A 16,923-nucleotide genomic window follows, 5' to 3' on the forward strand; every position below is an offset into this window, starting at 1 on the left:
AGTTAAATTATTATGGGATCTCATTCATTCAGTGTTTTCAGATTATTTTTTTAAAATTTCTGCATTTTGCTCATGCATTTAGGAATATGACTATTTTAATTGTCTGTTTTAAAAGCAATAATCTTGAATAAGAATATGTGTGTAATATTTATGTCAATTAAGTACTTAATTTGTACTATTTAAAAAAAGTACTACTTAAAAGCTGCTCAATCGGCCAAAATATCCCCAGCGATGTCTAAAAAGTGCCGGTGGTGTGGAACACGCATTAAAAACCTGGGCCCGGTTTCCCGATAACGCTCACTCTTAGCCCACTAAGAAGACTCGAAAAGATATATCTTACCAAAGTTGTTTATGTTCCTAAGTATGTTCCTCGAAGAACACGCTGCCTCTAAGAATGACTTAACAAAGGCGCTGTCCCAAGTGAAGGTGCTGAATCGATTGCTCAGAGATCGATTTTCCACTTCACGCGAAGGTGCATTACGGCTTTAAGAAAGACAAAACATTCTATGCAAATTAAACATTCCTCAAATTATTACAGTAACATTTATTTCAACATAGTTTAAGTTATCTGTAAAATATAGAATATTAAAGCTATAAAATTATCAGTAATATGTTCACACGATATGTTGTGAAGGGTAGACGGGTATATCCCTTGCTAATCATTCACCCTCCTTATCCCGTTGTTCTTGACATGGGTTTAAAGACTTCTAGAAATGATGTAATACACTTTTATATTAATGGTACACTCTAAAAAATGATGAGTTAATTTTAACTCAATGTATTTTGTTGAACTACTTAACACATCATGTGTCATTTTAACACATCGTGTGTTATTTTGTGTTGATTTTGAGTTCAAATAAATAAAATGGACAACACACTTGGGTGGCGAAATTTTTGTAATATAGCCATGTCAGACAAAATGTCAAAAGGGCTTATCTTTTTTCGAATAAAGATATGGACTAAATGTCTCCATGGCCGGCGTTGTCTTTGATGTAATAGAAGGATACGTTGTATCACTGCCATAGTTGGTTGCTTACTGGACACCACCATGCTTACCCATTTATAGATCTTAGCCATTTAGAGCCAAATTGTTTGCCAGATGTTAATCATCTAAAGTGATTGCCAATTTAAACATTTAATGACATTACAAAATAGCCTAATTACCACCATATTAGTTCTGATACCAAATAAAGTCAACTTCATAAATAGGCCTGTATACATTGCAAACATATTTTATTATTAGTCTTAAAATGTCCATAACATAAAATCATAGTTTTTATTTTGTACTGTACTGCGCTGATTTCTAGCGTCTCACAGCGTCTCGAGCTTAAACAACGCTAAGAGAGCGTTACGAATGGTCCAGACCAACCTTATGAAAGTGTGACTTACATAAGATATACTTAGCGTACGAACGTTTCGGGAATCGTGCCATAGGGTTAAGAGAGAGGTTAAGGAATAGGTTAAGAACTACTTAGCGATAAGAACGTTTTGAGGCCTTCTATCTCTACCCACCAGGTATCAATATAAAAATGTAATGGGCAGACTAAAGGATCATAATTATTTATTTAAAAAATGGCAAAAAAGTGGTGGGCACTGAGTACTAATTTAAAGTCATAGTCATATTTGATTTGTGATACACGTATATGATATGTAACACTGAGGACCTGAAATGAACTACAGGGTAACTAACAGGTGTAAAGCAAAGCAGTGATAGTGCGGTATTGTGGTGGTTTGACACTGTTTTGCATGTTGGCTCTCTTGTTAGTACTTGTTTAATAAACCTTGGATTATTATCACCTTTGTCTTCTGTGGATATCAATGTGATAGAAAACCCGACCAAAAAATTTATTGCTTGACAAAATTTCACGCTGTGGCTCAGAATTACCAGAACTTTGTCTTCACAAAGGAATTTTGTCATCTTGCACTCACCTGCTCATTCGATGACGAGACACGTAAGTCCCTTTTCTGGATCGGGGCTAACTTTCATCATCCATTCGACCTCTTGAGGGCTTGACTGGAAGGAGGTCATCCTTCTGTGTTTGGAGAGCGTCACATCTCAATCCAGAGAACAGCCAGACACAGAGCAAACTTCAACATCATGGACCATGGAGAAATCCTGTCTGTCCCCGCAAACATTGAGGGTCAACCCGCTGCAAAGGCTGAGCCAGAGCCCGAGTGGATCTGACCAAGCTCTCGTCGCTCCATCTCTGCCTGTCGACTCTGTCTTGGCTCCTTCCCCCTTTGGCTCCACAAGAGACCCACAGCCTAGTGTCTCCTCCGGGTTCCCTCTTCCACCAGCTCCCCCTTGGTCAGTCGTCACACCACTTTTGGAACCGACTTATGAGACGTCTGTTGCACTCCATCCCTCCACCCCTGCTACTGCAGTTGGTTCATCCTTCCCTTCTGTGTCGCCTCTGTCTTTGTCACACCGGCATGGCCCCAGCCTTTGGATACTCTGGCTCCTCCTATGATGCTCGCCATGAAGACATCATCTGAGTTTCCAGATCTAGCAATGTCGTTCAGCCCTTTCAACCCTCTATCTGTGCCTATAGATCCATCGGCCTCATCGTTCAGCCCCCAGATGTAGACAGCCACGCTATTTACATCTTTACCCCTCCCTCCCTCCATCGACTCTGCCATGGGCTGTCGGCACTGGGAAGCTCAGGAATTCTCCCTCTTCGCTGCTGGGGTCACGTCATTATCATCCTCTCATCAGCCCCTTCTCGCAACCTTTCACCACTGCCTCATCTTACTCTCCTTTACTTAACGCTGTGTAGAAGCACTCCTTTGTTTTGGTTTTTGGACATGAAATACATTGACCACAGCTGTTCCTCTTTAGTTAATAGTCTCAGGGAAGTTTATTTGGACAGACCCCTGACCATCCAATTTTGACAGAGGGTGCGAGTCTACTCAATATGTTCACTTCAGGCAGATCCATGTACCAGAAATCAACATGATTGTGACGTCACATCAGATCACCTTTACCCTCATCAAACACAACTGTAGTGTATGATATTGGAATTATTTTGCCAGCCTTCGCTCCTCACATGCAACAGTGAGCCTTGGCCACCCATGAGCATGTTGCCAGTTCACCACGGTTCCTTCCTGGGACCTCTTTTGATAGATACATCTGCTGCTGTAGGTTGTGGTTAACGAGTGCCGGCTTTTAACCAGCCTTGGGCTAAAAAAAGACCCAAGTGTTTTTAAATATTTGTCATATGTACGTTGAATGTTTTACACTTATTATACTCTAAATATTGAAATTAATTGTGTGCTTTCTTGTCAAATTGTTATGACAGTTTTTTTGTTTTTTTTACACCAATGGGACCAATTTTCATGATCTCATCTAGGGCCCCACAACCCCACACTGCTGACATCAAACAATGCAAGACAAGGGTCTGACAAACCAGAAGCCTTAAATAGATGGGCAAACACAGATTCTAACAAGATTTTTAACAAAACACATCTGAATTGAGGACTGCAATCAATCTGTAATCATGGAAACCAATAGGCAGGGGACAAGGACGACAGAACTAATTTACTTCTGATAATTCGTTAACTGAGAACATACAGTAATGTGTTAAATATAAGTCACTATTGTATGGCATGCATACTGTTGTCTTCTCTCTAAAAAGTGCAGGTGGTGTCCTGGGATCGAATAGTCCCATAGACTGTAAAAAAAGATGGACGATACACCTTCACGCTCTTCCACCGAAGCCGGCAGTTTCCCAATATAGCGCAGAGTATGAGCAGTAGTGAGCGGGAAGTGGAGCCGCAGTATCAATGCCCCGCCCACACTCCAGCAGAATCAGTTTTTACATTTACTGCAGAACAACTCATTTTGATGTGGATGTTATGGAAATGTGAAAATTAAAGTTATAGCTCCAATCTCCTCCCGAAACCCCAGAAAAAAATAATTGGTGACTATTACGCTCAGAGAAGCGGTAAATCATGATGTCACACACCCCATTTTTAAAGCGTCAAATAGCTAAAACGTAACCTATTTAAAAACAAACACATGGATATATATCAACGTGATAAAAACAACTTAAATTACAGAAGCCATCTTAGGAACATTTTTTTTAAGTTTTTCTCACATCCCATTCAATTTCACAGTGAGTGCAGGGTTTATGACCTATACTGGTATCAACCACCTGGGGGCGATCAAAACATTTAGGCTTCACTTTTCAGGACTTGTGCGGCATGGTTGATCAGTCCTGCTTCTTGGGCCCTGTCCCTAAACCCTCACAGTATTCCTCTGAGTCCGCATTTTCACAACGTAATGCCGCGTTGACTGCTAGGTAGAAGGCCTCTGTGTAGCTCCCGAACTTGCGGGCTCAGCTTAAGTGCGCATAGCAGCCAAAAAGGGGGCGCTCACAAGCACCCTTCTTTAAGCTTAAATGACGAATGGGACACCCGACGGTCTTGTGGACTGAAGTGTGCCACTTGGGACAGGGCCTTGCATTGTGCAGTCAATGACGGGAAGGGGAAGGGCAGCGCAACAGCTTTTCTGATTGTGCAAATCAATCTGCAATCTTTTTGGTGGCTGCATCGGGTGCTGCACTTTATTTTATTTTACTATATAAACTATTGTGAATTTGCATTATGCATTTAATTAGTAGTACCCACAACAACAATCACAGCAATCAAATCTTGTGGGCGCCCCTGTGCAGATGATACTCAGTCATCATGACCAGATCAAAATCTCTAAATGATCTAAGATGACAGTAGGTTAACGATATATAAAATAAGATGACAAGTATTTCTTCTATTAAATGCAGTTATTACGTATTGGACCAAAAACATGTACACAGAATCTCTTATAATATAATTTGCATTTAGAAGGACGTACTGTTACTTTATCCCCCACACAGTAGGCCTACCTGAGACTCGTTTGAAGACTTTGATGTATGCATCTACCGGAGTCTGCTACATAGAGCTGTAAGGGTTCAGTTATGTGCAGGTTACAGAGACAAGGAGAAAGAGGATCTAAATCACAGCAGTTCAAATTTATTAGCAAGAACTTGAAGGAAACAAAAACACTTACAAACAAAACTCTCTGACAGGAATAGAACAAACAAGCTTAGCGCAACATTAACAGAAAACAGAACTGAACCAGACACGGGGCTTAAATACACAGTGAACTCATCAAAGAAACGAGACACAGCTGACATGACTAATACACAATGAGTCATTAACGGGACAACAGGTTAAAGGGATAAGTCAACGAAACACTGAAAAAATGAGGGTATGTTTACATGACAACTATGTACTAAAAACGTTGTCAAAAACGATCCCCGTTCAGTAACGAATCTGCAAAAATTTCTAAAAAGGCTGCGTTATGCATGCCAGGCCTGTAGTTGGTACAGTAGTTGGAGCAAATTTGCGTTTTTGTTGTTAACATGGAGACGGTAAATGTATCGGTTTCAAAACCTTGCACTTTGAAATCGTTTTTTAAAAAGCTTGTGTTTTCAGGCATTAAGTACGAATTGGTCATGTAGACAACAGGCCTGATTGAAACACCAGTGATCTAGGCTGTCAGAAGGTTTTAAAAGAAGTCCTCACAAACACACAAAGAGAGAGAGTTTCAGTTAACAGACATGTCATTTTATAACTAGTAAATCTCATAGGCTTGATGAAGTCATTCAAATTGATAATGAAGAATACATATTGATTAATAACTTGATTAACAACCACTCAAAGGATATAAAGCGGCAGTGATTTCAAGAATCCATCCCATCACCAAAAGATTCTTCGGGAACCAAAAATGGTTCTTCTGGTGTGTTCACACTTGGTTTGATTGTTCCGGATTTAAAAAATTTTTTCCCCCTAGTCCTCTTATCGTTCACATTGGCATTTAAACACCAAACCTTAAGTTATGGGGATATGTTCACAACCTGATTTGATGATATTTTGACTAGCTGAGAACCCGTGCAGAGCTTTTAGTAAAGGAGTCAAAAGGAGTGTAAAGCAGCTCCCTATCACACACAAAAATGAAGATCTGCTTTTTTTTTTTGCAACATGGTATACATTCTGATCATTTTAGGGTCGCATCTTGTGACATCACGTTCCTTTATTGTTCATTTACTTTTGATTCATATTTCATTCAAAACGCACTAGAGTTTGTTTGGAAGTGGAACGAAACCCATCTTTTCAGGGTTTTTGAGTTGAAACAGGGTTCGGGAGTGCATTCACACTTCAAATTAACCGAGCAATCACACACACAGCAGCAACAGGCTTTGCTGTGAAAACACCCTTGGATCTTTATTTTTAAGAATTTACTCCCCTCCAAAATTCAGCTGTTTATTCGTTTTTAGAAAAAGCCATCAGTGGGTGTGTAGAGATGGAGATGGTGGGGCTGCTGCACTCTACATCCTCCTGTCTGTTTCCTCCACCGTGTCTCACTTTTCTTCCGCAGAACGACAACAGTTGACTTGGGCAGTGGTCACATTTGCCACTAATGCAGCTGTCATAAAGAGCCACAATGACAAGAGACAAGACACTGAAGAGAGAGACCAAGACATTACCTACATACTGGAGAAAAAACAAAAAACAACATTATTTGAATTTTTAGACATCGGATATAATTTATTTATTTTTCCCTTAGCGACACTGTAAGATCAAGAAAGGACTTGATATTTGCTTTATGATATTACAGTAACAGAACAAGCTCATACAGTCCATGATATTTACCTTAGATTGATGAACATATTTGCGAGTCAATTCTTGTAGCTTCATCTCATTTTGTGTCCCGTCAGTGGGTTTACACCAATGCATGTTTAGCGTCTCATCATAAACAGAAACTCCATCCCAGTCCGTCATGGCACAGGCAACAAAATTACCATGAAGTAACAAGAAGGAAATCCACATAACGGGTGGAATCAGACAAAATATGAAAGCTTTAGGACAGCTCGTCCGTGTATCATCTTCCACTCCTATAGGGCAATGAAACCATCCATATCTAAGAGGTCTTAGAAGGTGGAACATTACGACAAAAATAAAAAAAGCAGGTCCAGTGAAGAGCAACCCTGCTAGCACTGCATTCTGATCATTTCTACACGGGCATGTGAATTGGTAAACAAAAAATGCATACAGAAGTCCGATTAACCAAATGGTCAACAAAACAGAGCCTAATGCAGCGCAGCGTTTCGGGAACTTCTCACTTAGTTTCTCTTGAAAAGACATCTTCTGACGGAAGTTTGATGATGCTCTTGGCTGCTTCTTTCTCTCTTTGTAGTCTCGGCAGATTCCCTAATGAAGAAGATGAGAATTATTATTCATATGGAGAATGAAGCAGACGGTCTTGAACATATCAATAGAACATTTCACTCTTAAATCTAAAGGTTATTTATTTGCATTGACGGCTCCATGATGAAACTTTAACATTCATAGAACCTTTAGATTGCACTAAAGGTTGTTTAAATTGGAAGAAAAAATACATATTCTTTGACTGGTTAGGTTCATTACCAAAACTGTACATAACAAAAATGAATTAGGTGAATATGACTGTATAGTTGTATATCTGTGTTTTTAAAGCATCTCCGTAGTTTGATGAACTTTAAAATGTTTTTTTCTTGTCTCTTATTTTTTGCTCTCTCTTCACCACTTCTGCTTTCAGGGTCTTCGTAACAAATGTATAGCCCAATGGCCAATCTAAAAGAGCCCAATGACGATATATCAAATATCAAAACTTAATATTTGGCATTCCAGTACCTAAAATATATATTTTTTAAGTCACTGATATGCAAAATGAAAACCTATACATCGTAGTTATCACAAAACTTAACATCTAGCACAGAATATAAAACATTTCAATACTAGTCAAATATATGTGTCAAACCTTTAACCCAGTTCACTTGAGACTCATCTCAAAGTATTTGATGGGTTTGTAATGTAATTGTCCGATTTTTTGTTTAAACAAAGTAAACTTTGACCACCCTCATGCTAACGTTTTAGTGGTGCCTCCAAGAGCATAAGAACAATTTAACAAAAACATTTCCAAGACAAGTCAACACCTGACGCACATGAAAAGACAAAAAACTTTATGAATTTGACTTTTCCTGAGTCACATCATAAAATCATGAATAACAACCTACCTGAAGCCAGTTTGAATTCACTTCGATGTAAGCAACTTTCAGAGTCTGCCACACAGTGCTCTCGGCTGTACGTTTACCACGCTCTTTCCTGGTTGGAGAAACCACACATTTCTTTCAGACTACTTACTCCTCCTTACTTTACACAGAACAGATGTTACACAAGCCAGCATGCGCACAAGTGTTTTGGAGAAGCACTGGCACATGGCTATGAAAACTTCACAATGCCTACAATACATTTACAGAAAATATCAGTAGAACCCAGACATACTGTAATATTTTTAGTAACACAAGGTTCCATTTGTTAATGTCAGTTGATGCATTAAGTGATATCTACTAACAATGAGCAATACATTTATTTTTTTGTTAGAATTCATTAATAAACAACTGTTCATTGTTAGTTCATGGTATCTCAGGCCCATTAATTCATATTAAAAGATAGTCAATTGTTTGCACAAATTCCACCAACTTGTAGAGCATAAAAACAACGCATGAAAACATGTCAGTTTCTGTAGCACATGAATAAAAACGTTTTACTTTCTGCAATCACACCATAAAATCAAGAATAACGGCCTTCCTGCGACCAGTTCAATTCATCTCAATGTGAGCAACTTTCAGAGTCTGCTGTACACAGCTCTACATGTAGCTGCATGTTCTCTTTTTTGCTAAAAATTTTAAAGCACACATTCCTTACAAACTGCTCATCCTTACTTTTTGGAGCATTTAACAACAGGTTTCAGGTTGCACAAGCCAGCATGTACGCAAGTGTTTTGTGACTGTGATTCTATGCCGCTTTTCACAGGCATGGAAACTTTACGTCCATCAATGCCCACAATACATTGCAGGAAATCTGTGGAACATACATTATAATATTTGTAGTAATGCTCTATAATAAGGTCCCGTTATTTAATGTCAGTTAATGCAAAGGTCTTCAACCCTGCTCCTGGGGACCCACTGATCTGCAAATGTTATTTCCAACCTGCTTCAGCACACCTGTCTGTGTATTTTCAAGAAGTGTTCCTGAGGAGCTTGATTAGCTTCACCTGTCTTAAATTAGGGTTGGAACTAAACTCTGAAGGACAGTGGGTCCCCAGGAGCAGGGTTGAAGACCTCCGAGTTAATGCATTGACTTTTATTGTTAAATAAAATTTAAAAAAAAAATATTGATTCATTGTTTGTTGATGGTAATTCAGATCCATTCATTAATATTAACAGATACAGTCATGTGAAAAAGAAAACATAATTGGTGTCGTTTTCAAATTTATCCACTCTATTGGTGTGTTCAAGTATCCTGATGTGGTCATACTCAATTCTAGTCAGATTATGAGTCTGATACTGCTCCATTGGGCTGTAATTATGGGGCATGTTTCAACGGAATCAGGAAAAACATAAATTGGATAGACCTTCAACCAATCAGAGTAATGAAGCGACGCATAAAGTTAGTTGTCAAATGTCAACAGAACTCAACTGCACCGTGTTGCAATTGTTATTCATGTGGGGTGAAGCGACCTCAATTATGTGATGAATTATGTGATATGTGATATATATATATATATATATATATATATATATATATATATATATATATATATATATATATATATATATATATATATATATATATATATATATATATATATATCCAGGAATGCAAATTTTAGCAGGCAACCTTGACAAAATAACACCCAATTTACCCCCCAAATGCCACTTTTTTTCCGGAAAATCCCCGAAAAGCTATTGGGCTTGTTTTGGGTTAATAGTTGGCAGGTTTTGTTGTAAAAACTTGGCAACCCTGTCTGCACGCACACTGGAATAAGTAACGTAAGATACACACAGTACTTACCAACATGATCATCATTTCTGAGAGAAATAGTGAAGATGAATGCATACGAACAAGCTCACCGTTTAGGATTTGAACAAATTCAACCAAGCACATTTGATGACGTGGATGATTACGTTACTGTTTATCATCTGCCCGTCATAGTCTTATGCCCGCCCTGACAATTTCATCGGTCTGAAGAGTTTCTGTTCAGGCATAATTTCTCCTCTATGGATCAAGTTCAGACCGAACTGCCCGAGCTTAAATGTTGTGGGCGGGGCTGAGTTCGGCTGGCATCCAGGCTAGTAATTAAGGCCTCCTGGGATGTTCGTATTTAAGAGGTGAGAAGTCGTGTTTATGACATCTTGTGCGTTCAAGACTTTTGTCGGAGCAAGATGGCGTCGTACCATCTTTTAATGAATTTCATGAAAATACTGCAAGGTTTGTTAACTTAAAATGAAGAACAAAGAATGTGCATCATGTGAGTTTTAATCTTTTTCGTTTTTGATTAATCTATAAAGCCACAGTAAATGGTATCGTTATATATTAGGCTAATTTTTATATTACAATGCTAGCTTACTTTGTTGTAAATGACAAAGCCAGACAGCGTGTTTCTCACTGTCACGTCCCCAACTCGTACAGATCGGGGCTTAAAGAAAATCCCGACCTTCCCACTGGTATTTAAGACTTTGTGGTGGCGTTCATGTCCGTTCAACTCGTAAATACGATCTTTATGACATGACTTGAACGTACCATATGACAGTCTCCATCTAGAAAAATGCAGATACGATGCAATATTTTTATGTATACAGCTAAACACATCTCTGTGTGTATGTAAGTACACCCTGTAATACAGTTCATTGCTATGGGAAGAAGGAGGCGGAAACTGGCAATTTTTTTACAAATTTAATAAAGAAATAAACCAACTGAAAGTAAACGCGGCAGCCCCTCTCGTCGTCCACTGTCTTCACTCCTCCATCTATGCGCCGAGCTCCTCCGTAAGATACGAAACCGGTGCGGAACGCAGGTGGCACTCATTATCACTCACCACCGGCCTCGCCCCATTCTCACGGCCCCTCATCCTGCTTGCCACACACCCTATGGTTAAATTGCGTGTAGAGTCAAGCACCCATCGTTTCCTGTATGAATGTGTCAGGCTATTGCATAATTCTGGAAAAATGTTGGCCAATTTCTCTTTATAACGTTGCTTCATTTCACTGAGGTCTGTGGGTATTTGGTTATGCACAGTTCTCTTAAGATCCCACCACACCATTTTAAGTCAGTTTGAGCTCTGGACTTTGACTGGGCAATTGCAAAACCTTGATCATTGTCCTGCTACATGACCCAATTTCAGCCAAGCTTCAGCTGTCGGATAGAGGGAGTTCATGGTCGAATTAATAACCCTTCCAAACATGCCATATTTGTCCCCTCTTTTTCTAATTGCACTAGGAACTTTAACATGCCAAACTAAGGCCTAAGTCTGAGTTCTTGGGTCTGAGCTTTTGGTGAATTTGCTTGGATGTCCACTCCTGGAAAGATTGGCAACACTCTTGAAAGTTTTCCACTTGTGATTAATCTTGTGATTAATCTTAATGTAGCATGATGGACTTCAAATTGTTTGGAAATGGCCGTATAGCAACAATTGCTAGATCATTGTGTTAACAGACACCTGAATGCTCCAGACCAGCAAACTGACAAAACTTCAGCTTTTATAGAGTGGGTCACACTTGCCGATTATCAATTAATCAAAGACATTCGATTAACAGCACCTGACTGCTACTTACCCTCTTAATTCCTTTGGAAGCAGTCAGGGTATACTTAGTTTTTCACTTTTCTGTTTTGGCATAGTTTTTTGTTAAATAAATAATGACACTGTCTAATTTATCCTGTGCTGTTGTTCATCTGAGATTGTATTTACTTAATTTTAAGACCTGCCAAGGACCAGCTGTCCTTTTACATAAAACGACAGAATTCAATAGAATAAATTCCTTTCTTTTTTACATGACTGTACAAGCAGCACACATTACAACATTGACTACTGGTGCATTATTTATGAATAACAGCACTGGAACAAATTAATAACACATTATTAAAAGGTTAGTTCACCCAAAAATAAAAATTCTGTCATTAATTACTTACCCTAATGTCATTCGACACCGTAAGATCTCGGTTCATCTTTGGAACATAAATGAAGATATTTTTGTTGAAATCCGATGGCTCAGAAAGGCCGGCCAATGTCACCAATGTCATTTCCTCTCTCAAGACCCATAAAAGGCACTAAAGACGTCGTTACAAAACTCATCTCACTACAGTGGCTCTACAATAATTTTATGACGCGACGAGAAAAGTTTCTGTGCGCAAAAACTAAATTAAGACTTATATAGTGATGGGCCGATTTCAAAACAAAGCTTCAAACAGTTATGAATCAGTGTATTGATTCATGCTTCGGATCACGTGTCAAACCGCCAAAATCACGTGACATTGGCGATCCAAATCCTGAATCGATACACCGATTTATAACGTTCTAAGTTTTGTTTTGAAATCGGCCCATCACTATACAAGCGTTATTTAGGGTTTTTTTGCGCACAAAAAAACTATTCTTGTCACTTCATAAAATTATTGTAGAGCTACTGTAGTGAGATGGGCTTTGTAACAACATATTTAGTGCCTTTTATGAATCTTGAGAGAGGAAATGACATTGGTGTCAATGAAGGCCTTTCTGAGCCATCGGATTTCCACAAAAAATATCTTCATTTGTGTTCTGAAGATGAACGGAGGTCTTACGAGTGTCGATCGACATGAGGGGAAGTAATTAATGACACAATTTTCATTTTTGGGTGAACTAACCCTTTAACACTCCAGTAAGTTTAGGTTACTAATGTGACACCAGTGAAGGACGGAACAGAGACATTAAGTCAAAACTGAACTGACAAATTGGGATCTTGTCTGAGAGCCCAATCACCTTCGAGTGTAAACTACATGAGCCAATAGGCATTGGTATATGAAAGATTTGCATCTGGGCACCGTGTTACACAGCAGATATATAAGGAAGCGCGTTTGCATTAGCCATACAATACATTTTTTTAATTTCATGGCAAAGCTGGGAAATGGAAATCCCAGCCCAATTTTAGGTAAATGTATGTTGCATTGGTGTGTCAACTGCCAGGCTAATTCCACACCAGTGAAAACAACAGTTCCCGACAACTGTCTGTGCTGCCTGCAAATTTCTGTGAACTGTTGTTAACTAGAAAATTCCACAGCAATTTACAGTGCCGTTAACTAACGGAAATTACACTTTCCATGCAGCCAACAGTAATTATGTACACCACCCTTAATGGAAAAAAACCCTCTAACATCCTTGGAACCTTGCCTTTGCACAACTTTCTTTATGGTTTGAAAAGGTTTAAAAATATGAATAATATGATAAGATGAATAAAGACCAGGAGTCTGAGATGCAATTCATTGAAGAAAATTTTAATGAAGAATAGTTTGCAGTTTCATCAACAGAAGTCGGCTTCAACACTCAAGAAGCAAGAGTTCGTATGCCGCTGTACACTCAATACAGCAGGAATTATACTCTAACACAGGTCACTAAGCTACATCATCAAATTGCTTGGTCAAGGCATAGATAAATTAGAAAATTTCCACATATGGGCTGTGAGTCTGAAGAATATCTCCACTGATTATAAGATGGTGATTACACTTCCCATACGTGCCAGTTGTTAACCTCAGTTTTGTTATCCTGTAACAAAAGAGTGGTGACACACACAGATACACAGCTTCTTCAAGGTTGGATTTGGTCGAGCTCTAGGAAACTTAGCCCTTATTCTCTAGTGATTAAAGATGAAGAGGTAAGTAAATTCCCTAACTTCGAATTGGTCACTTAGGCAAAAAATGAGACAACAAAGAGAGAGCGAACAGACATGTCATTTTATAACTAGACAATCTCATACGCTTGACAAAATCATTCAAATCATTTGATATTTAGTAGGATATATATTGATTTAATAACTTGATTAACAAACAACTAATATATGATATACATTGAAGGAGCAGCAAAAAAAAGTTATTTGAGGAACCAAAAACGGTTCTGCTCTGGGTTTGTTCACACTTGTAGTTTGGTTCACTTGGTTTGTTTGGTCCGGATCGAAAAAACTTAATAAAGATTTCCTGGTCCTCTTAGCGTTTATATTGGCATTTTAACATTAAACCTAAAGATGTTGAACATTAAGGCATGGGGATATGTTCATAACCTGATTTCAGCGGTCTCAGTCCACTTGTTTGATCTAGGATTCGGATGGCAGTGTTCACACTTACTTACATAAACTGGACTAACAGAGCAATCACACCTGGGCTGGTTTTAATCAAACCATACATGCCAAGTGTGAACACACCTCAAGGCATTGCTGCAAAAACACCACTAGGACCTTTATTTTTAAGAGTGTTTTTAAATTCATCTGTTTATTGGTTTTTAGAAAAAGCCATCAGTGGGTGTGTAGAGATGGTGGGGCTGCTGCACTCTACATCCTCCTGTCTGTTTCCTCCACCGTGTCTCACTTTTCTTCCGCAGAATGATAACAGTCGACTTGGGCAGTGGTCACATTTGCCACTAATGCAGCTGTCATAAAGAGCCACAATGACAAGAGACAAGACACTGAAGAGAGAGATCAAGACAAAACCTAAATACTGAAAGAAAAAAAAGAAAACATGTTAAATTTGTAGACAACGGATATAATTTGTGTCATTTTCCCTTTCTGACTAATTGTGACAGGACTAATTTAATATTTGCTTTATGATATTACAGTAACAGAACAAGCTCACACAGTATATGATATTTACCCGAGATTGATGAATATATTTGCGAGTCAATTCATGTAGCTCCATCTGATTCCGTGTCCCGTCAGTGGGTTTACACCACTGAATGTTTAGCGCCTCATCATAAACAGAAACTCCATCCCAGTCCGTCAGGGCACAGGCAATATAATGTCCATTAAGTAACAAGAAGAAAATCCACATCGCAGGAGGAATCAAGCAATATATGAACGTTTTAGCACAGCTCCTCTGAGTATCATCCTCCACACTTTCAGGGCAATGAAACCATCCATATCTAGCAGGCCTTAGAAGGTGGAACATTACGACAAAAATAAAAAAACTAGGTCCAGTGAAGAGGGACACTGTTATCGCTATATTGTGATCATTTCTACACGGGCATGTAAACTGATGAGCCACTGTATACAAAACTGCGATTAAACAAAGGGTGAATAAAACAAAGCCAAAAGTAGCGCAACGTATCAGGAACCCTTTACTTTGTTTCTTTTGAAATACCATCTTCTGACGGAAGTTTGATGATGCTTCTGTCACTTTTCGTCCGGTTCAAAACCTCTTTGTAGACTCTTTAAAATGAAAAAGATGAGAATTATTATTCATATGGAGAATGAAGCATATGGTCTTTACCATATCAATAACATTTCACTCTTAAATCTAAAGGTTGTTTATTTGCTTTGACGGCTCCATAATGAAAATGTTACATTCATAGAACCTTTCCATTGCACTAAAGGCCCTTTAAATTGGAAAGAGTTATTTACACAAAGAAAAATAGTTAGGTTCTTAACCAAAAATGTTTCTATAGCATTGCTCTGAAAACCCCCATTTGGAACATTTTACATTTACAGAACAAAAAGAATTTGCATGTAGTTTGATGGACTTTAAAATGTTTAATACAGCTGTTTTCTTGTCTCTTCTCTTTTTTTCTTCAACTGCTGCTTTTATGGTTGCCGGGAGTGCGTAAAAAAAACAAATCCAATGGCCAATCAAAAATATCCCAATGATGATATCCCAAATATCAAAACTAAATATTTGCTTAATATTCAGACACCTAAAATACACTGTTATGCAAAATGAAAACCTATACATCGTAGTCAGCACAAAACTTAAGCACAGTTTTATCATTAGTAGAATATAAAATATTCCAATACAAGAACATCAGTCAAATATAATTTATGCAATGTGTCAAACCTTTAACCCAGTTCACTTGAGACTCATCTTAAAGTATTAGAAGGGATTTTTGACTTGTAATGTAATTGTCCAATTGTTTGTTTAAACAAAGTAAACTTTGACCACCCTCATGCTAGCGTTTTAGTGGTACCTCAGAGAGCATAAGACATTTTTTACAAAAGCATTTCCAAGAGTCAAAAAAAAAAAAAAGTCAACACCTGAGGCACAAAATTACTTTATGATTTTTACTTTTCCTGAATCACATCATAAAATTATGAATAACAACCTACCTGAAGCGATAGTTTGCATTCACTTCGATGTAAGCTACTTTCAGAGTCTGCCACACAGTGCTCTCAGCTGTATGTTTATCATGTTCTTTTCTGTTTGGAGAAACCACACATTTCTTTCAAACCCCTCCTTAAATTACGTAGAACAGACAGATGTTCCAGGTTACACAAGTCCGCATGCGCACAAGTGTTTTGCTTTGTTAAAACTTTATATTTATGAATGCCTACAATACATTTACAGAACATCTCTGTGGAAGAGACATTATAATATTTTAGTAACACAAAGTCCCATCTATGAACAATGAGAAATTAATATTTACAGTATTTATTTTTTAGAGTTCCTTAATGAACACACAGCTGTTGATTGATAGTTCATGATATCTCAGGTCCATTAATTAACAGATAGTTAAATGTTAGTATTAACAAATTTAAACTTTCACCAATTTCAACTTGTGATAGGCTTAGAGAGCATAAAAAACAACGCATAAAAACATTTCCAATTCAAGATAATGTGTGGCACATGAATTAAGAGAAAACGTTTTACTTTTCTTGAATCAGAAAATAATGGCTTACCTGGAACCAGTTGGGATTCACTTCAGTGTGAGTAACTTTCAAAGTCTGCTATATACACACCTCTACACGTGTAGCTACAAGTTCCTTTTGTGTTATTACACCACACATTCATTTCAAAGCAGAACAGATGTTTCCGGTTACAAAAGCAGTAGCATTG

At 38.2% G+C, this 16,923-nt stretch overlaps 1 protein-coding gene and 1 long non-coding RNA gene across 2 annotated transcripts; both read right to left on the minus strand.

The window, feature by feature from the left end:
* Positions 1-6,303: 6,303 nt before the first annotated feature.
* On the minus strand, positions 6,304-8,915 carry LOC137039752 (calcium homeostasis modulator protein 5-like). Its single transcript, XM_067415029.1, has 4 exons — positions 8,805-8,915; positions 8,097-8,184; positions 6,694-7,251; positions 6,304-6,534 (listed from the first exon to the last, which is right to left on the minus strand). The coding sequence occupies exons 1-4, from the start codon at positions 8,897-8,899 to the stop codon at positions 6,304-6,306; spliced, it is 972 nt and encodes a 323-aa protein (XP_067271130.1). The 5' UTR covers positions 8,900-8,915.
* A 4,459-nt stretch (positions 8,916-13,374) lies between these two features.
* LOC137039479 (uncharacterized) lies at positions 13,375-16,289 on the minus strand. Its single transcript, XR_010897667.1, has 3 exons — positions 16,197-16,289; positions 14,752-15,305; positions 13,375-14,598 (listed from the first exon to the last, which is right to left on the minus strand). It is a non-coding gene; the product is annotated as an uncharacterized lncRNA (long non-coding RNA).
* Between the last annotated feature and the right edge of the window lie 634 nt (positions 16,290-16,923).

The sequence above is a fragment of the Pseudorasbora parva genome, chromosome 14 (assembly GCF_024679245.1).
Source record: "Pseudorasbora parva isolate DD20220531a chromosome 14, ASM2467924v1, whole genome shotgun sequence".
Classification (NCBI taxonomy): domain Eukaryota; kingdom Metazoa; phylum Chordata; class Actinopteri; order Cypriniformes; family Gobionidae; genus Pseudorasbora; species Pseudorasbora parva.

Excerpts from the sequence above, each read along its gene's own strand:
- LOC137039752 (XM_067415029.1), bottom strand. The coding sequence starts at position 8,899 with ATGCCTGTGAAAAGCGGCATAGAATCACAGTCACAAAACACTTGCGTA. Across the intron at positions 8,185-8,804 it reads GTTGTTAAATGCTCCAAAAA|GAAAGAGCGTGGTAAACGTA; the intron begins GTAAGGATGAGC and ends TTCTCCAACCAG. Across the intron at positions 6,535-6,693 it reads AATATGTTCATCAATCTAAG|TATGTAGGTAATGTCTTGGT; the intron begins GTAAATATCATG and ends TTTTTTCTCCAG.